The sequence below is a fragment of the Lates calcarifer genome, linkage group LG24 (genome assembly GCF_001640805.2).
Source record: "Lates calcarifer isolate ASB-BC8 linkage group LG24, TLL_Latcal_v3, whole genome shotgun sequence".
Classification (NCBI taxonomy): Eukaryota; Metazoa; Chordata; class Actinopteri; family Centropomidae; genus Lates; species Lates calcarifer.
In genome coordinates, this window is record NC_066856.1 from 11,891,420 (window position 1) to 11,911,617 (window position 20,198).

At 41.9% G+C, this 20,198-nt stretch overlaps 2 protein-coding genes across 4 annotated transcripts; both read left to right on the top strand.

Annotated features, from left to right (window-relative positions):
* Nucleotides 1-292: 292 nt before the first annotated feature.
* On the top strand, nt 293-4,780 carry LOC108881747 (B-cell receptor CD22). 2 transcript variants are annotated; one of them, XM_018673867.2, is made up of 8 exons: nt 293-435; nt 829-902; nt 1,193-1,579; nt 2,281-2,592; nt 2,695-2,961; nt 3,104-3,188; nt 3,349-3,388; nt 3,563-4,780. In XM_018673867.2, the coding sequence occupies exons 2-8, from the start codon at nt 839-841 to the stop codon at nt 3,794-3,796; spliced, it is 1,389 nt and encodes a 462-aa protein (XP_018529383.2). In that variant the 5' UTR covers nt 293-435; nt 829-838; the 3' UTR covers nt 3,797-4,780. The 2 variants fall into 2 exon arrangements, with proteins under 2 accessions (XP_018529383.2, XP_018529385.2); XM_018673869.2 differs by lacking the exon at nt 293-435 and having other exon boundaries at nt 734-902.
* Nucleotides 4,781-5,344: 564 nt separating this feature from the next.
* spice1 (spindle and centriole associated protein 1) lies at nt 5,345-10,868 on the top strand. 2 transcript variants are annotated; one of them, XM_018673864.2, is made up of 18 exons: nt 5,345-5,510; nt 5,747-5,842; nt 6,088-6,135; nt 6,244-6,384; nt 6,535-6,637; nt 6,831-6,949; nt 7,145-7,233; nt 7,336-7,478; nt 7,598-7,723; nt 7,830-8,104; nt 8,381-8,512; nt 8,606-8,732; nt 8,821-8,922; nt 9,036-9,463; nt 9,548-9,734; nt 9,817-9,874; nt 10,457-10,520; nt 10,615-10,868. In XM_018673864.2, the coding sequence occupies exons 2-18, from the start codon at nt 5,747-5,749 to the stop codon at nt 10,669-10,671; spliced, it is 2,295 nt and encodes a 764-aa protein (XP_018529380.1). In that variant the 5' UTR covers nt 5,345-5,510; the 3' UTR covers nt 10,672-10,868. The 2 variants fall into 2 exon arrangements, with proteins under 2 accessions (XP_018529380.1, XP_050922862.1); XM_051066905.1 differs by lacking the exons at nt 10,457-10,520; nt 10,615-10,868 and adding an exon at nt 9,949-10,437.
* The last annotated feature ends 9,330 nt before the right edge of the window (nt 10,869-20,198 follow it).

Below are 20,198 nucleotides of genomic sequence, written 5' to 3' on the forward strand. Positions count from 1 at the left end.
ACCACTTGTATTATATGCTGCCCTGGGTACTATACTGTGTGTGCACCCAGCCCACTGATGACTCAGTAAAAACATATATTGCAACAATTAATTATGTGATTTATTTAGTTATAAAGTGAACCTCCATCTCCCCACATCAGTCCAGAATCTGAATTATAATGTCATTATCATTCATTATTGTTGTGGGTTCTGTAATATATAAATCTATATTTCTAGCATATGAGCAGGAAATGTGTGAACTCATTTGTTATATGTTATAAAAACCAACTGGACCTGCTTGGGTGTCTCATAGGAAGTTGACTTACTTTTTAGCAACAGTATCCAGACAAGGAAGTTCATTAATTACATCATAGCACACCAGCTCAAATTTGTTTTCTGAACCATTTCATATCAGGGGATCTCAGTGCTGCTTATACGTTGATGTGAGCTTGTTTGGTAAGACAACGTTCTCATTGGTTTTATTTTTTCACTTGTTAACATACAGAGTTACATTGTGTTACTTTTCCTGAACTGCAATGAAAAATACATGATATGATATTTTATTTGTTGGGGATTGATTTAGCAGAAAATCACTCAAGAAAAATGAGTTGTTTTTTTTAACTTGAGCACTACATCTGTGGAATTATTCAGAATTGACATGAAATGTGATGTTTCACAGTGCAGTCCTGTAGTTCTGCTGTTTATGTTGTAATATTATACTTACAACACGGTAAAGTGTCGTACAGGAGAACTTCCTGTTGTGACTTCGCACATTTGATTGTAGAGATTCAGTTGAAGATCTTGAATGTTTTGTAAAAATCCATTTTCTTATTGTGCTTGTAAATCCAGGTGATCAGTCATGGCAGCTCTGTGTGTGAATACAGTGACAGTCCATGTGTTACTGAGTGTCTTCTTTCTATCAGGTGAGTCGTTTGTTCAGTTGCTTTTATTTATTTAGAGACATCACTTGAATCATTTACAGTTTGAACTTCAAAGCAAAACATTTTACCCTAAATTTAAGTCAATATTATGATCAAATTTCTGGCTGAGTTAAAGGGAAGTTATTAAGTGCTTATGGCACCAATAAAAACTGAATTGCTAAAGAATAGTGAAAAAAGATTGTTATGCAGCATGCTGCTGCTGAAGTATGTTTTGGCTTTCTCCTCATGGAGCTTTTTTCCACTTTATGTTAATCATGAAACTGGTTTCACAGGTGCTTTGGATGGTTGTCCTGACAAGTCAGACCTCTTCATTACTGTACCACAGGGGATGGAAGCACTGAGTGGCTCTTGCTTGCAAATCCCCTGTAACTATAGCACTAAACCAACAAGACAACATGAGATTGATTACAGTAGAGAAACTTATGTACAGTGGATTAAAAATTATGCCTTCCCTCAAAACCCAGGAATTGTGGTTTTTGACAGTAGCAAAACAGATAACGAGTATACAATGAATATTTCTGGAAACCTGAGTCAGAATTACTGCACCACTCTATTTTACAATGTAACCACAGAGCACACAGGCACATACTACTTCAGATTCTACAACAGCCCATTCGTGGCATCAGCCATTTGTGATCATCTTGATATAATCGTTAAAGGTAAGAAAGTTTTGTTATTCTAAGTTTAAAACTTATTGTTTAGAATCAAGAGTGAAATTCAGTACATGCCTCACTTTGCTTTTAACACTTGATAAAGGGAAGTCTCACATACATGAAGTAATATTTTCACTCGGTTATATTTATCATCAGTTACTGGCAAAATGTACAGAAATTAGTCTTCAGCTGTTTATTCTGAAAACATATTTCCTCTTCCTGACCGCAGCTGGTGAATATAAAACAAATAAGCAATTTATAAGCAAATGCAACAGCGTCAGTATTAGAGAACATTCAAAAAAGCCCACACTGATCTACATCTACTGTGACCCTAAAGGTCAGGGGATTAATCTGAGGGGTCTCGACATGATTGTTGGGGCAGTAGATTAGAAAAAAACAAAAACATTCTGTCACATAAGTCTGTTCATATTTATGGCTGTTCTCTAATCTTCATCTGTGAAATATTCAACAGTTTTACTTTATTAAGCCTCAAATGGATAGTTAATCAAAACCTTGTGAGGAGTTTAGAGGGTAAATTTATAGACATCTAAAATAGGAAAAGGCACCTCAACTAGAGATTTATTTTTTATAAGGGCTCACAATCTAAAATAGTTGGGAATCAGTGGTTTAATTTTCAACTTTTTATTATATATTCTTATCATATATTTTATGTCAGATCTGTTAATAATTTGTTTGTTTTTACACAGATTCTCCTCAGAGCCCCACAATTAAAATCTCAGGTGAGCTGAGAGAGAAGGAGTCTCTCAGTATAACCTGCTCAGCTCTCACTCCCTGTCCACACTCCCCTCCTAAACTCACCTGGAGTCTCCAGCAAGACTCTGCCAACAAACTGGAGGAAAACAAAGACAGGACCTTTACAGCCATAATCCAGGAGACCATCATTCTGTCAGACAAACATGATGGATACAATATCACCTGTTCTGCTGGATATCCTGTGAATGAAGGCCAAGGTGTCAAAATCAAAACAGCAGGGGATAAAATCACTCTCAATGTTTCATGTAAGACATCCAGAGTTTGTTAGATCCTGTCAGCAGATTCATGAGATGTCAATGAGATGATGCTCGTCTTCCTCTCTGACATCTTTGTTATATTGTCTCCAGATGCTCCTAAGGACACCTCAGCATCCATCAGTCCATCGGTTTTGGAGTCAGTGGGCGGCTTGGTGAACCTGACCTGCTCCAGCAGAGCCAATCCTCCCGTCAGCAACTTCACCTTGTTCAAGAGGAGCAGATATGAACCCATGAATATATCTAGAGAAGGCCTTTTCAGTTTCTTTGCCACAGAAGGAGGAGCTTATTTCTGTGTAGCCACCAATGATGTTGGTAATGAGACATCAACAGATATCTATCTGACTATTAAAAGTGAAGGTCAGTACAGTTACTTTTCTTCTTCTCTGCTGCTTCATGTGTTACTTTTTTGATTGTTTGTTTGTGTTTGTAACCTATAGAGCACTTTATTACACATTAAATCACGTCTTCTTTTACTCACCTGGTCTTGTTTTTCTATCAGGAGAACTTCAGTGGCTACTAATTACTGGATTAATCATTGGGATCATCTGTCTCATCATTATCGTCATCATTATTGTCTGTGTTTGGTAAATATCACAAATCAAATCAAAACACATGACTTGACTCAGTCACTGATATTTTGTTTACTGATATCTGTTCCCTGTCAGTCTTGACACTTCATTAGTACAGTGCATATTTCCCCTAACACTCAGTATGATTAATCTAACAGCCTCTTTTGTCTTCCAGGCGTTCAAAGTCAACAAATGAAACTGCACAACAGACCCAGGTGGGAAAATTGGAAAATACTACCTGCACATTAACTTACTGTGTTTTGAATGTTCTCATGTTGTCTACCTGACTCACTGTTCAGACAGTTATTTTCTATAGTATGTTTATCAGAGCAGTGATGCAGTTTGCATCCCAACTTGATCCAAACGTTCACCTATTCATGTTTTTATAGAGTCAAACAGGTGAAGAGCTGACTGTCAGGTCAGCCAGTAAAACAGAGGAGGAGAACGTGCATTACGGAGAGATCAACTTCTCTAACCTGAGACACGAGCCGCCCCCTGATTCACAGAGGGACAGCAGACAGGAGCAGGATACAGTGTACGCACAGGTCAAAGTGTCTGGGACAGTAAACAGATCCACATATACTTCTGACGGCCTGGATGATCTCTACACTCAAGTGAAGTAATAATGAGTGCAGTTTGATTTGTGTAAAGACAAAGCTTACATTTGAATAGCCTTCATATTAAATATGCCTTTTTTTTTTTTTTTACATATACATGATGTTTAAGTTATCATCTGATACAGAAAAAGACACTGAATGCTAGACAGGAAAATGATGCTTATACTGACAATGGTTCAATTAAGTTTAAATTCTAGCAGGAGGAGTTTGTCTGGTAGTTTTATAAATCACACCAAAGAACTCTAACCCTAAATAGATAACGCAGGGATTGGGTAATATATTTGAAACTGGCATTAAAATGGACCAAATGTAGCCTATCTACCAAGTGTCTACCAAGCTGTTGACTGCTGAGAGACAAAGGGTAAGACTGTAATTTCCAGTTTGGCCTCATGATGGCGTTGTTGTCTCACATGACAGTGCAGAGTAACAGCTTTGAAAATGTAGATGTGGCAAAGGCTGCTGCTGAATATTAATTAATTTCGTGCCTTTCATATCAGGCGATGCACACTCTGAATGAACTGTCAAGATCTGTCCAGTTAGCAGTTAGAAAACAAAGGTGATGGTTTGGTGTTCTCCAACCTTGAAGCTACTTATCGAGAAACTGGATTAGAAGGGTTACCATAATGTCAAAGCTTCCTGTCTTGCAGCTGAACTTGATGTTTAAGTTGTTGTGTTTTAGTTGTGTCCATGCCACAGGTTTGAACCCAGCTTGACTCTCTGAGTGCAGATGACACAAAAACACACTGTTGTGTTTCTGATTCTGAGCTCATTGTTGATGCAGCTGCAGCACCTGCTGTTTAAACCAACAAACTATCAGCTGAAGTCAAATCTCTCCATCTGTTTTTATATCACATATTCTGCTTATTTATCTCAGAAATTTGTGGCGTTTCAATAAAATCCACACTTGATCTGTTAGTTAATGAGACAAGGCTGGTATTTTGAACCTTATACATGCACTTTCCAGTAGAAATAAACAAGCAGTTTATCTAATTTTTGGATTGACTGATGTTGTTTGTGAACTGATGTGACATTCAAGTTATTGTGTGTGGGGGTGAGTTGAACATCTGACTTCATAGCTGAGGCCAGTGAAGTACAGCTGATCTCAAAATGCACCAACTCAGACTGAATAAGTAAATCATGTAGTTAAAATACAGTAATTTAGAGGCCAATCAGATGTGTTCTAATCACTTTGTCCCTCTGTTATTGAAGATCATTATTTATTTTTAATGTGTATAATGGAAATAATCTCCTGACTATTTTCTCAACCTTTCTTTGTGCAATGCCCTCACAATGCTTGTTTTGTCCAACCAACTGTCCAAATATCAAAATGGTTAAATAACTGAAAGGCAAAGCAACAAATTATCACATTTTGAAAGCTAGAACAATGAAATGTTCGTCATTTTTACATGAAAAATTACTTTAAAGTTTCACATAATCATTGCCAGTTAACAATAAGTTAATGGTATCTCTCCCACCACTGATTTTTCTTGCTCACCACTTGCTCGCCACCAGTACTTCATTTCCCATCATGCTCCACCATGAAGCGGTGTCCGTGGCAACAGCACAGGAAGTGGCGCGCAACTGTTGAAAAAACTGTCACACAACAAACTGAAGGAGATTTTGAACTGTTTAGCGTCGTCAACCTCAAAACTACAGTGGCAGAAATATAAAAAGCCTCAAACTCTGTTCTGGTAACCACTGTGGCTTCATACAGCAAAACGTAAGTGCTATTTATTTCAATATTTGGCTAGCCATGTACCGAAACACATTTAGCTAACTTTTAGGCAAAGCTCAGCAACCAACAGCTCAGACTTGAAATTACTGGGAGTGAGACGTAGCTAAGAGTTAGCTTTATTTGTCATTCGTTGGTCCTATTTCTAATACGTGTGCAGACTACAACTACACTACAAAACAACACTTGTGTTTCTACTGTGAACCATGTACCCTTGTAAACAGATGTCGTTTGTGAGATTGGGGCGTCCACAACAACACGGCAAAGGAAAAAAGCTCGTTCGCCCCAAAAAGGCTACAGGTCCCAAAAGAGAGTGGGTGGTGAGTACAGACTATTGAAGAGAAACCAGAGGAGCAGGAGAGCTACTCAATTACAAATAAGTGGTTTAGTGGGAGTTTTTTGATGAAGTTGTTCACAGTTATGCTGCACATTTTGGAGCACCTTCACAAACCATACACGTTTTTCTCAAGGTTCACTTTCTAGCTTTTTTTGTTAAAACAAATTATATATTAAACTGTATCCTCTGAGCAACGTATTATTGTCAGCTGTCCATTGTTTATTTCAGAGCACTGTCAATGACCTGTCTGTGCACAAGCTGTCACCTGCAGAACTGGTAAGATGTTTTCTTAGGAATTCTGTCTTTTTGTGTGGTTTGGTCACTAGAGAAGGAATTTATGTTGTTTCATGCAATGTACTCTTGTCTGATTGTTCTTTGTTTCAGAGTCATCGGCATGAGATTCACAAGTCTCACAACAAGGCAGCAGCTCAGTGGGAGCTGAGAGAGAAAGCTCTGAAACGCCATCTCAAACATCCCAGGAGTCCTGCACCTCTGGACCAGGCCAGCCTCAGCATCATCAGGGAGGTGTGTGTGAGACAGTAATTTCCCTTTTACTTTTAGTTTCTTCTGTGCTTGATGTTCTTTGTTAAACAGAAACAAAAACGGACATCTTAACTAAACTCTTCCACTGCACTGAGCTAAACATGATGATTATGGTGTTTTGTAACGCTACAGGTTTTCTCTGATCAGCTGCTGCTGCAGGATGTGCTGGCCCGATCTGACAGAGCCATGGCCGTGGTCAAGGACCTGTTTGGAGATGCTCCACGCAGGCAGACTGGTAGCACACTACTTCTGGTGATATAAATACATAGATGCAGTGATTACATGGAGTGCATACCACTCTTTCCTGCCTGTCATTCAAAAGGCTTTTTGGAAGGTTAGATGTTGATGCCAGTACTTCAGCCGCGTGAATAATTCTGTGTGTGTGTGTGTGTGTGTATATATATATATATGTGTGTATATTACAACAGGGCATCCCAGTGTTACCATGGCTCCAAACTGTGACTCTGACTCAGAACTGCCTGTTCTTCAGAAACCAGATCCTCCGACACAGCTGTCACTGCTCAGCCAGTCTATGATGGACCAGCAGGTCTGTGTGTGTCAAGATAATACTATAAATCTGTGATATGTTACTATACAGTATGTCCTCACCAAATTTAATCCACTTGTCTAATTTATCTTTGTAATAATGACCTGTAAGTCTATTGCATCATAGGTTTTCTTTTTTGCATAAGTATTTTGGCCTGTATTAATATGTTTGCATATGCTTGATGGTTCGTTCCAGGCTCTTAATGAACTAGAAGCTTCAGAGGAAGACCACAGTGATGAAGATGCCTATCCCTCTGGCAGTTCAGAGTATCATGTAATCCGAAGGTACTAATGCCTGCACAGCAGACAGTCCCTGCAAACCATAACACACCACCACAGTCTCAGACGCCAATGCCACTACATCCCTCATGATAATTTTCTTTGCAGGGCCAATGTAAGAAAAATGAAGGCACAGTCTCGGGGTAGATCGATACAGCAGCAGAAAGTCCATCGTCCCATCTCTGAGAAGGGAAACAGAGACAGTGTTCCTGTAACCCCCTGCACATCAGACAGAGCACCAGACCAAACAGGTAAGATGAGCATGTGAGGGTGTGTGTTGGATTATAAGGAGTAGCTTCAATGAAACATATGCTATATATCAGATGTGAGAGGTCTATAGTACATACAAACTCATCCCAACTTGTTTCAGCTCTCAATGCCACAGTGGCTGTTCAACGTGTTCGGACCAGACAGAGCCAGTCAGAGGAAACCAAGGAGGAACCGTCTGTCCTGGTCTCTCAGGTCCTGAACCCTGACATACCTCCCAATCAGACAGGTACTATCTGAGAGGGATTGTTTTTCTTTAAAATGAAAGTACTCAGTGTGAAAATGCCATCTCATCAGAAAAAATGTTTTGTGTTTCTTTTGTATATATTCCACAGGAAGGATCAGCAGTCGAACCAGGAGGACTAAGAAGTGTATTTCTCAGAGTTCAGAGCTGGATGGCTCCTCTCTCGCCTTTCTCAGTGGGGACCAGTCTAGTTTAGGCCTGCTGCAGGCCATGTTGGGTCAGGTGGAGGCAGACTTAGATACCTTGAATCCAGATGCAGTACCAGAGTCAACACAGAGTCCAAAACAGCACCGAACACAAGGCCTCACTGGATTCTCTGTCGCGCTGGTCTCCACACTCGGACGTTTAGTGCACCTCCTAAAACAGGTACAGCAGTAGATCAATAGAGTTTCTATTAAAACTATCTCATAGACAAATAGTAAACATTCTGTACATCTAGCATATGTGGACAAGACAAGAAAATAATTGGATCTGTCTCAGTCTCACTAAGGTCCATAGTTTTGTTATTTCTGTGTTTTCAAAACTGGAGCCTTTTCAGTTATATTGCATTCATGCATTCCCAAGAAACAATAACATATCTCTGAGGATGGTCAAAGCAGACATCTGTTTAACCTAACTTGTTCTCTTCCTCTTCTGCATCAGACGGAGGAAGATGTTCAAAAAGGGGCTCAGGAGAGGAGAAGACTGGAGGAGGAGATGAGAGAGCAGCGGGGCCTGATTGATGCTCTCACCGCAGAGACCATGACTCTGAGAGAAGAGGCCGTCGCCCTGCAGGTGTGACAGAGCTTACCTCACTGTCCGATATTTTATTATTCAGATTCCAACTGTGCTGATGAATCCTGATGATTTCTTGTTGTTTCCTCACAGGCAGGGTTGCAGCAGCAGACCGCAGAGCTGGAGCAGAAGTTGGACACATTGGTGTTGGTGGTAGGGGGACTTGGACTACTGGAGGCACACACTGACCCACTCCAAGAGTCTGATGTCAAAGCTGCAGGTTCATACAGTGTGTGTGTGTGTGAGCATGGATATATATGTGGTACTGTAAGTGGTGAATAATTGGCTTACATTGTTGTGAATTACAGTTGGTCAGTCTGCACCTGTTCCTGAGCGAACACAAGCCTCTGTTTCTCCTGCTGTTCTGCTCTCTCCACCTCGACAGAGAGACAACTGGCAACATATCCCAGGTAACTGTCTCAGTCTTTTTAATCGTTATCTGATTTTATCTGTTACTCCCAAAGTGATACTTCCTCAATCAGATATAAGATGCCTAATTTTGCTTTTGCCCCCTCTTTCACAGTGATGCATCCTGTTCCATTGCATCAGCAACTTCCTCCTGTAGATAACTTCCCTTCTTGTGAGGACATCCAGTCTCAGAGCTCAGCCTCCAGCCTCACCAGCCTCCCTCTCGCCAGCCTTCCCTCCACCTCCTCACTCTCACTGATGTCTGACCCCCTCAGCTCGCAGCTCCCTGCAGAGGCCATGCTGGCTGAGATCGCTCAGCTGAGCAGACAGAACGACCTGATCAGGGCCCAACTTAGCCAGGCGAAGAGCCTTGGGTCAGGGGGCAGAGGATCGCCTAATGACAGCAGTGAGAGGAGGAGATCGAGCTCTAGCAACAGCGGAAGACTTACACCGCAAAGTGTTGGAGAGAGGAGGATGTCAGGGTCCAGCAGCACAGGGAGACCGAGCATCCAGGTCGCTGACGGAGACACAGTGACTCAGCAGGTGAGATTGAGTCTCCCCAAATGGGCATAGAAGACACATTCATAAAACACATTTCAAGTATATCTCCATTTTGTTTTTGCTCAGGCCACGTCTCCAAACACCCTCAGTGTGAGCAGTGTGGAACAGCGCCTCCTAGAGCTAAACAGGCAGAGTGCAGCAGCCAGAGGTCGACTGTTGGAGCTTATAGAGCAACAGAAACAGAGTGTTTCATCCAAGGTTTCTCCCTCTGTTTCCCCCAGCCCTACTTCTGCCTTGAGCCCACATACAGCAGGTACAGTGGGTCCACCTGACACGTCTCAGTCTGTCTGATCAACTATGGTGGTTGAAAATCATTATTATCATACCATTTACAGTTGGAGGAGGAAGTCCAGAGGTGTCCATTCTGTCACAGGCTGGTGGTGGTGAGAGGCGGTGAGTATTTCAGCTGGATGAGAACAATGTTAATCACAAGTATTAGAAAGTAATTGTTATGCTTTTTTCCCCAGTATTACCACCATGAAACTGTTAAACATCCTCACCCTCTATGAAGTCATCTTTGTTATTTTTTAGTTCCTTTTTGTGATTTGATATGAATGGAAATGATTGTGTTAAATCAGCATATGATATCATCTCATATTGATCGCTGGCTCCTGAATCGAATCGAATTGAAATCTTATCATAGCAGACCTTGTGAAATCAGCAAACATCGAATCGTTGTCCATTGTATTGATATAATATCGTATCGTGATAAAACTTGTGATTCACACCCCAAATATCTTGCCATCTGACATGCAGTTTGGAAGGAGTATGAACCCCATTTAAGTGGCTAAGTGAAACATGAAATAGATATGCAAAATATCATCAACAGTAGAAAGTGAGGGTTTGCATCTTTTGGTAAAAAGCATCACATACCAGCTATACAATATAATATAGCTAAACAATACACATATCTTTGTGTGTATGTGTGGTCAGTAAGGACAGAGCATTATACATTATTATATATCTTTGCTACAGATCTGCTGGCTCTGTAGTGTCCTCTCATGGTTTTGGAGGAGAAACCAGGGAAGGCAAAACACAGGTACGCACACATGCTCATAAACTGTAGGTTGCATGGATGTGCTCAGATTTCACTTGAAACCAAAACTTTAAAACATTTCCATTTCCCACAACAGATGATGAAGCAGAAGGGCCGAGACGGTTGGTTTGCCTTGTCTGCTCATGTCAGATGACGAGAAGTAATGATTCGCCCTGAGAACCCTGAGGACATTTTATCAAAACCTTTTCTTTTTAGTATTTTATCTATGCATTTTATTGACTGAATTAAATGGCTTGATTTTAATTTAAACATTGAATGAGACTGATATGTTTTTTTTGTCTTCATTGTTTGTACCATGCAGTGTTTCTATAAAGGAATCTGGAAATCTTTGATGGTGTATCTGTCTATGTACAATGCACCAGTCTGTGTGTGTATAATATACATGTGTGTAGTTGCCACTTCAAAAACCAACTCCTCGTGTGTGTCTGAGATGCAGTGTGGTGGACCCAGAGGCCCAGCAGCCTGCAGGGCTTGCTGCACTGCCCCCCCCCAACCCTTCTGAAACATTTTAGACTTCATCAAATCCACATTAAGGTCCAGAGTGAGCGTGGTGGGACCGTCTGTCCGTCCATCAGTCTTTTTGTCCTAAGGCTGTGGTTTGCTGGTCTGTTTCCACATCTCAGAAACATGTTTGATATTACTTAGTTTCTGTGTATTTGTGTTAAATTTGTGTTTTTCAAAGGGAGATGGAAGTTGCGTGTCTAAAAGCCATGAAGAAAAAGGAACAAGAGTGAGGGGGAGGAGTGAAAAGAATTGCTTCAACCCATTTAGTCCTCTCCACTGTGGCTTCAACTAAAGTATGGCCTCTTGTGACTATATATGGTACACGAACATACTATGCATGCACATGCACACAAACATTTGTTTTTTCTTCTTTTCTCTGATTCTTTCATGTCTAAACTCTGTTTATTTTGGTCTCTGAGGTCTCTGTTTCAGTCTTTTTCTACCTCTCTCAATTTTCTCTCCTTTACTATTTTTTCTTAAAAGACAATTAGGTTTAATTGTAATTTACTGGCTTGGGTGCACATATGATGTATAAAAACAGCTGGAAACACTAATAGAAGGTGAAATCATTTCCTCTCTTTCTCCGCACATTCTCTTGAGTTAAACTATGACTCTTGTCTTGTGTATCTGTTAATAAGAGGCATACAGGTACACACACACTCCCTTACACATTCAGCTAGAGCTCTGTTTACATGATGAAGTTACCATATGTGATCATTTTTTACTTGACCACTTGTAAAGCTAATGTAATCTAATTTGCAGTCAGCTGCAGCCTGGGCACATGATGAGCCTCGCAGGACTCTTGAGCATCCACGACAACCAAAGTGGACACCTCTGGAGGCAGCAGTGTAGCCATGATGTAGACATGATTTTAAACCGCTCACACCGCACCAGGTAAACTGCCACTACCCTTTAAAAACTCAGCAGTTTTTAACACGTCAGATTCTAGTGGTGTCCTCATTTTTTATGTCTATCTGAAACAGTGTGTGAAGTGCAGCGTGCCAACTGACACGGGTCCAGCCTTTAAAGCAAACACTGGTGATAGATGGGATGCTGAAATGTAACAGACAACTGCAGGTCGAGAGGAGCCAGCAACATTTCCATCTTGTCATCACATACAGGTACATTAGAGGCCAATATTCAAGGTTAATCCTCCCTCTGCTAAGTAGAATTACACTGCTAGCAGTATACTAGTAGTGTGATTCTGTAGAGGTACTGTAAACAGCTCATGACAATGGTTTAAGAAGTTATAATGGAAGAGGAAACTAGGTAGTTTGTCACCTAGTTTCAGATGTCACAGGTACAGTACTGTACTCTCTGTAAGGCCTTTTTTCACAGCAAATATTTTGACTTATAGCAGGAAAAGCACTTGAATGACTTACTGGGACATTTAATGGAGCGATGGAGTGATTTTCAGCTTTTCAGATTTATATTTGCTATCCCTTTTTCTATCCAGTGATCCTACTATAATCTGTTTTTATGTTATTTTATCCAATCTCACCAGTATTTGGTTGTTTAGACTGTACTACACAGCACTTTTTCCTATATTGGATAATGCACAGAGAGGATACAGACTGGAAACATAGGTCACTAGGCCATGACTGCACCTCTGTAACAGGACTTCTTTGACTTTGTCCCTTTACTGCCTGCTGCTCTTCTGTGTGGCTCCTTGTTGCCTAAATCAAAAAGTCATAAATAAGTGGTTGTAAGCTGACTCATTCCCACTTCAGGTAGTGTTTGCTGTGGGTTTTAAGGTTTCAGGGGTGACGCTGGAGTAGGAAGGAGAGCACTTGAGTTTTCCAGTCAGTAAGGAGAGCTGTGTGGGTGACAACAATGGCCAGCAGGGCAATCAAAAGGAGTAAATATTGCAGATAATCACAGAATGGAAGCATAAAGGGTCCAGGGACAGCAGCCATAAACGTGGGGTCAGAGGTCACCATGGAGACGCAGAGGGAGGCGGGCGGGGCTTATAATGCCCGGCCTGGCTGAGTGAAGGACAGGGTGAATGAGGATTAACCCCACCCCAGTGCCTCTCAATGCCCCCTGCTCCCCCCTTCATTGCAGGGCCTGTGGAAGGTTCCCATGTGACTGCCCCCCCCCCACCAACACCACCATCCTTATGTGGGCCTCACAGCAGCCTCAGCACATCGCCTTTCCTCCTCATTCGTTCATATTCACACATGCATCATGCAACATATAGTGAGGGGAAGGAACTCAGTTGATGGGAATTAGTAGGATCTATTTTCTGTTTTGTATGAGGAGAAAAAATTTGTGCAACAAGACTGGAGCATGATTAAGTCTCACACACACATATACAATGACATGGGGGGGGGAGTGTAGAGGAGGGGGTTAGTTTTCTTTACCCATTTAAATCTGCCCCCACTTCACCTCAGTGAAGGAGGCTGAAGTCACTCAGAAAAACACACACACTAAAGCTTGTGCTCACACTCTCACACTGGCTCATAATGTTGCCTTTGAAGTGACATAAGCGTTATGTGATGATAGTCCAGACACCAGGAACATCTGAGCAGAAACTAGTTTATCTCTTGAAATTATATTATATATTATATCTAGAAATTCTTATTTTCTTTTCTTGTTTTTAGAGTTAGAATGGATGATATATATTTATCATTAAAAAGTTTATATATCTTGTTTTTTCCACAAAGTCAGAAGGAATTCTTGTGTTTTTTGGCTGGGCACCATCCAAGTAACGTATAACTTATCCTAAACACAATCTGTTTTTTTGTTTGTTTGTTTGTTTGTTTGTTTTTGTTAGGTTTGTAAAAGTTCAACAAAATCATGTAATCTTTATTTAACTTCTCTATTGCTTAAATGTTGCAGTGTGGTTGTAATGCCACTAGAGGGCAACATTACTGTGCTACAGAAGCTCAAGTTGGGACTAAAGGAGTTCATGTTGAAGTATTTTGCCCACTTCCTTTAGTTCTTTTTTCATAGTATCTTATTAATAATTGAAACAAAAATGAAATGATAGCAAAACATGATGACATCTATATCAAGAAATACAAATAAAATATTTCTTGAAATAAAAAATAGTAACACTGGGGTACAGCAAGTACAGGATGCATTATTTTTCCAACTTTCAAAATAGGTATGACAGACAAAAAGAAGCATTAAAATGAATGAGATTAAATTGAATTATCATAGTCATTGTGATACTTAAGTGGTTTAATTACCACATGAGTCACAGGGACATTATAAACATGCTGTAGATCTTTACACTGTAACTGAGTTTGTTTTGATGCAGGTGCAGTTTGTTGTCATGTGTGGAAACCAATTTACTGAATTAATTCTGCTGATTTCTTAAGTGTTGCCTTTAACACGTCTCAAGTTTTAGCATCAGCATGGTGTGACATGTGCGTGACGAGGAAACTGCATATGTACGTGTGTGTCTGTGTGCCCATGTGCATAGGAGCGTACTCCACAGCTGTGCGAGGTTCTGATCTGAAGCAGGCTATTGCTTGCTGTGAAAATATTATTGCAAGTGTTTATTATTGCTTCAGTGTGAAACAGTGGGAGTGTTGTGTTCACTGCACGGGCTGGTAGAGTATGGAGTGTTTGTGTGTGTGTGAAGGGATAGTAGTAGTGGTTGTGGTGGTGGGTGCGTGTGTGTGTCGGGGCGGGGGGGTTCTATCCCTTCTCCTCCTCTGCGTTTCCCACCGGCCAGCCCCCAGCCCGTGGCCCATTGCACCCTGGGTAACGGGGAGGCCTATTGGAGTTGATTAGTTCCGGCTGGATCCCAGATAGAGTTCTGACAGGCAGGAGAAACGAGCTCTCAGCGTGACCCCCCACTTCCCCCACACACCCCTGTCTCAGGCACAATGGGCAAGGCAGGGAAGGGCTTTTTAAACAACTGCAGCTTTGCCCCCCCAGCTGAAAACTGCGCCATTATTACTACAAAAGCCACATTACGCTGCTGCACAAATACAACCTTTTTCTGCTTCTACTAGTGTCCATCCACACTTAGTTATTAGGATGGAGCTTGTGTGCATTTTCCTAACTTTTATCCTGTTCTTTTTTCCCTCTTGACAAATAAGCCCAATTTATCAACATACCATTCTTTAACAAGGCCTTTGCGTGTTTTATGAATGCTGCAGATGAAGATAAATGTTATAGATGAAGCATGCTCAGTGTGTTGCCTGAAGAATTGGCTGCATACATCAGGATCAGCCACAGAGCATTGTATTTTATTTGACAAACCATCACGTCCACCATGTTGAACACCTGTGGCATGAACTGACGTCCATTAGACACATTCCTCAGCAGAGCGGCATCATTCACGCACTTTTCCCTCTTCAGCTTCATCCTCTCTGTCCTCTTTATTTCCCACTCTACCTCCCCCCCAAGATCCTCTCTTTCTTCTTCTCTCCTTTTCTCTCTCTCTCCCTCTTTCTCCACACATAATTGATTAAGGGCCGTTTTCATAAATCAATTTGGGACGCACATCAGTCAGCCCTGAATGGAGGAACCCCCCTCTGAGCAGCGGTATTAATCTACCTCAGCATGCCCTGCCACTCTCACTTACACACACACACACACACACACTCACACACAGATCTGTGTAGTTTGTTTTCTTTAGTTTAGGTTTTGGCAGATGCAGGTCGCCAAACATGAAATATGCAAATGTTTTCAGCAGTTTTGCAGACACCCCAACCTGGAACAAGCGATCTGACAGACACATACACACAGTTTCCACTGAGTCTCGCTGTTATGAAGAAATTGGAAAAGAAAAGCGGGTGTTTGGGGGTTTGATGGATTAGAAAGGATGACAAAAGCAGAGGCAAGCAAATTTAAAAGTGGAGAGTCTTTTTTTTATGGATGTGAAAGAACTCCAATTCTTTCCATATGTCTGTGCTATATATCGCTAAACAAACAAATATGGTGTTTGTGCACTCAGCAGTCTGTCTCCAAGACAAATGCTTCTTACTGCTGTTTATAATTACACTGATTTAATTGTCATTATTATTAAGTGACTTCATCTCTTTCTTTCTTGCTCTGTGTGTCTTTCTCCATTTCAAAGCTGTTGTTTTGGATGTTTTGATATGAATGTAACCATGACACCGCCCATTCTTATTAGAGAAACCATGCCAAGTTGCAATGGATTCTGGGAACATGAGCCTGCAACAGCTGCAAGTGATATGCCTGACTTTCCTCACTCCCCTCAGTCTGGATTTTCTTACACTCTGCCCTTTTTCTCTCTAACTTTTTCCTTCACCTTGATCTTTTGTTCTTTTTTTTTAAAAATACCTCCTTTGTGCCCCCGTTGCTCCAGCTCCTATTTGTTTCTTGTTCTTTTACCTTCCCTCCATCTTCCCCCTCTTCACCCCCCTGCCGCCTCTCTCCGTGCTCCAGGGTGTTGGCTTTAGTGGTAGTGAAAGCTGCTTTGCCTTTAAAAACAGTTTGTCTTAATGAGAAGGGGGGGCCGGGCAGGAGAGAGGGGGCGGAGGGTCACAGCTGAAGCCAATTGCGTCCCTTTCCTGTCTAAGGTGCTGCGGGCCCGGGTGAAGCTCAGGGTCACGCTGGCCCGTCGCTCCGGCTGGGTCCTGGTGCCGGTTCTGAATTGCCGCCAGCGTGTGTGTGTGTGTACAAGACTGCGTGTTTTTGTGTGAGTTAAGAGAAGAGGGGCAGGAGGCACATCTGTTTCTGATCCCCCAGAAAGCCTTGCTCTCCGGACCTGGAGGTGCTGGCGTGCCTGTGGAGGACTGAGAGGGAGAGAGGGAGAGAGGGAGGGGAGGAGAGGGCGAGTGAGCGGTCACACGCACACAGTATGTGTCGGCTACGATGTGGTGCGATGTGGCCTGTTTTTACTGCCGCCTCCTCCTCCACTTCCTTCTCCTCTGGCCTCCTTCACATTTACATTTTCAGGATGTTTGCAAGGCCTGGAAAAGTCCTAAAATATATGATAATGTGAAATAAATGGCCTTAAATGCTCTTAAATTGAGTAAATAAAGCACTTTATGTCTTACATTTGGGCTCAAAAGTCTTAAAGGAGCTGTTCCTCATATTAAAATAGCTTATTCCTATTCCTGCTCTGATCTGTACCGATCGGTAAGGCCTCAGCAAGCAGCCACTTAGCTTAGCATAAAGACTGGAAATGGAGGGAAACAGCTAGCCTGACTCTGTCCAAAGGTAACAAAAGGGCTTGGAGTAATCTCCTCCTGAAGTCTCCACTGGTCGTCTGTATTGTCATTTTTACAGTTTCTTTCATTTGTTACCAGAGCCAGTCTAGCTGCTGTTTCCCAGTTTCCACTCTTTATTTTAAGCTAAGCTAATCAGCTGCAGGCCGTTTTCCATACATGGATGAGAGAGGCATCGATCTTCTCATCTGACTTGGCAAGAGAGCAATTAAACAAAAAAATGTAAAATAAAGTGAGGGAGTACTGAACAATGTTTGGCTTCACAGCAGGAGTTTCTGCTGACCGACACAGAGGCAGGCCTGCTGGTTGTCACAAGGTTTCTGATGGGTCAGCAGCTGCTCTCTGTTTAGTTTTTTAGTGAAGAAACTAGTCTTATTTTCCATTCTTACTGGCATTAAAAGAATTTTTAGATGTTTTTTTATGTAATTTGATGAAACTTGCAGGCACCCGGCATTTTCTTCTCCCTCCCCGTCCATTTTTTGTCAGCCCCCTTGTTTTGTCCTGACTTCCTCCTCCCATGACAACAGCATCCTACCTCATGCTTTCTTTCCTTTGCCTTTCCTTGCACTGTACTACCTCAGTCTTTTCTTTTGTTTGCTCACAACCTCTCTTCTTGCTTGTCTCAGTCTATTCCAAGTCCCCTCACTTCTCCCCCTCTTCCTCCTCCTCGTCTTCCTCCTCTCCCCTGATTCTGTCTGTGAGGAGAAGGTAAGGTTGAGATGAAACACCACATCAGTCTTTGAACAGAGCCCGTAAAACAGGCGCATATTAACAAGCATGACTAACAAGCTGCAGGACCTGCAGAGCTGGATCACACTGTGCACTACACACACACACACACACACACACACACACACACACACACTCTCACACACTCCCGTACATCATGTCTCCTGCATGATATAGTTTTCTTTCACTCTTCATGTCGGGTTTTTTGGTCTCTCAGTTGCAGCTTGTCTCCATTTTCCACACATATTTCATGCATGATATACACAAGAGCTGTTTTTAAGTCTTTCAGGTAGAAGTCTAAGTCAAGTCTTGTCAAAGCCAGTCACACCTCAAGAGCAGTTTTGACAAGACTTGAGCTTTGATGTCATTTTTTTTCTTTCATTGTTGTGTCAGTGGATAATTCCAGTTTAATTCAGCTTATTGTAGCCATGGTGTCTATCGGTCATGATAAGATTGTAGGCTGCTCAGCACAAAAACTGCTGAGATCTGGGAGCAGAGAGTCAACAACAAAATCTGCAATGATCAGACAGGTTGTAAACAAATCAAAGGTTTAGTTTGATTCAGTTCTAATCCACTTTATTAGATTAACATAGGTACATTAGATCAGTTACACCTTCATTTTTCCATTTGCATTAGTTTTCTGATTGTCTGAATGCTTATGTTTTATGCCCTGTCTTTTTAGGGATGATGCCTCACTGCCAGATTACAAAAATTAACTTGGTGACAATACAAGAGATACACTTCAGAAAAATATTTGCAGCTATGCCAGGCCTGAGTGTCAGCATCTTTTTTTTTTTATTGTTCTATGATTTTAGGTCAGAACTTTGGACTTGAATGTTTTTGCTTTTTAATCTCAGATAAGTCATATTTTAAAGTGAAATTATGTGATTAAATTATGACACCATGCAAAGTTGAAAAGGAAAACTAACACAGCCTTCCACTTACAAATGAAATATTGAGTTCATAATCAACAAAACACATTTTTGCTCAATTCAATGCACTTAGGAGTTTTGCTGCTACAGCCTTACATGGTCTGGTATGAGCAGTAGCTTACAGTAGCTAATGTTAGCTATTGGTGGACAATGCTGTGTAACTAGGTCAGTTACTGAATACTTCAGTAAAGACCAGCCAATAAATAGTCTGACACTGAACCCTCTACATCACAACACATCAATTTGTACAGATAAAACAAATGAGATATACCCTGTCAGTTAATGGGTTTTTTAGGTGCCGTTCAGTGGTTTTTCTTATCCTTGGACACAGCCAGGCTAGCTGTTTCCCCATGTCTCCAGCCTTTATGCTAAGCTTAGCTAACTGGCTTCTAGTTGTTTGCATTTATTTCTGTCTTTGCCTCTGTATGTTTCTCTTTCTCTTGGTCTCTCTCCATTTTCTTCACTCATGAACAAACTGCCCTCAAGTATACACACATAAAACACGCATACTGGGCTCACTGCTATGACATTCACTAATATCCCCCTGTCACCTTTTCACAGTTCCAGACTCTCTGCTCGACACACCTGAGCCAATAAAGTGGAACGTTTTTGCCAGGAAAAGCTATTTCATTCTGTCTCTGCCCTCCCCCCTCTCTTCTCCCTCCTCCCTCCCCCTAATCGCCCTCCATTTCAGTCCCCAAGGGCCCTGAAAACTGCCCCGTACTTAACTTCTCCCAAACCCCTGAACACCACCATATCCACCACCAGCCCCCTAACCCTTCTCCTGTTCCCCAACTCCTCTCTGGCTTCATCCCTGAGGGCCTTAAGCCGCTGCTGCCAAACATTTAACTCCCCCTTCTTCTCTCTCCCCCCTTCAGGCTACTCCAGAGAGGTTCTTTACAACCCTGTCATCCCTGCCAGAGCAGTAAAAAACACATCTGGAATCACACTCTATGCTCTAGGCTCTCACCCCATGTTTAAGAAGCCCCCCTCACCCCCCACCTCACCCCACCCTCCTCTGCGTCCCCCTCGTCCCTTTCCCTCTCTCCACACACACACACACACTCACGGCGAGGGCCACGCCGCAGGAAAAACACTCCCATAACGAGCTACAAACACTGAAATAACACCGTTACCCTAAGTGAGATGTTTCTAATGAGGGCTAGAGAGGAGCGTGACAGAGACACACACATTTTGTTGGGTTAGAAGGGGGGGAAGGACACCGTGAAACAAGACGCAGGCATGTTGGATTTCACCGTATTCATCCGCCCACACAGGCTGAGGCCATTTTGGATCTTGGTCAAGCTTCAGTTTCCCTCACCGTCTGTGCCTGTATTCTT

Coding starts and splice junctions, on each gene's coding strand:
- LOC108881747 (XM_018673867.2), top strand. CDS start 839: ATGGCAGCTCTGTGTGTGAATACAGTGACAGTCCATGTGTTACTGAGT. Junction 2,593..2,694: donor AATCACTCTCAATGTTTCAT/GTAAGACATCCA, acceptor TATTGTCTCCAG/ATGCTCCTAAGGACACCTCA. Junction 3,389..3,562: donor AAACTGCACAACAGACCCAG/GTGGGAAAATTG, acceptor ATGTTTTTATAG/AGTCAAACAGGTGAAGAGCT.
- spice1 (XM_018673864.2), top strand. CDS start 5,747: ATGTCGTTTGTGAGATTGGGGCGTCCACAACAACACGGCAAAGGAAAA. Junction 5,843..6,087: donor GTCCCAAAAGAGAGTGGGTG/GTGAGTACAGAC, acceptor TGTTTATTTCAG/AGCACTGTCAATGACCTGTC. Junction 9,735..9,816: donor CTTGAGCCCACATACAGCAG/GTACAGTGGGTC, acceptor TACCATTTACAG/TTGGAGGAGGAAGTCCAGAG.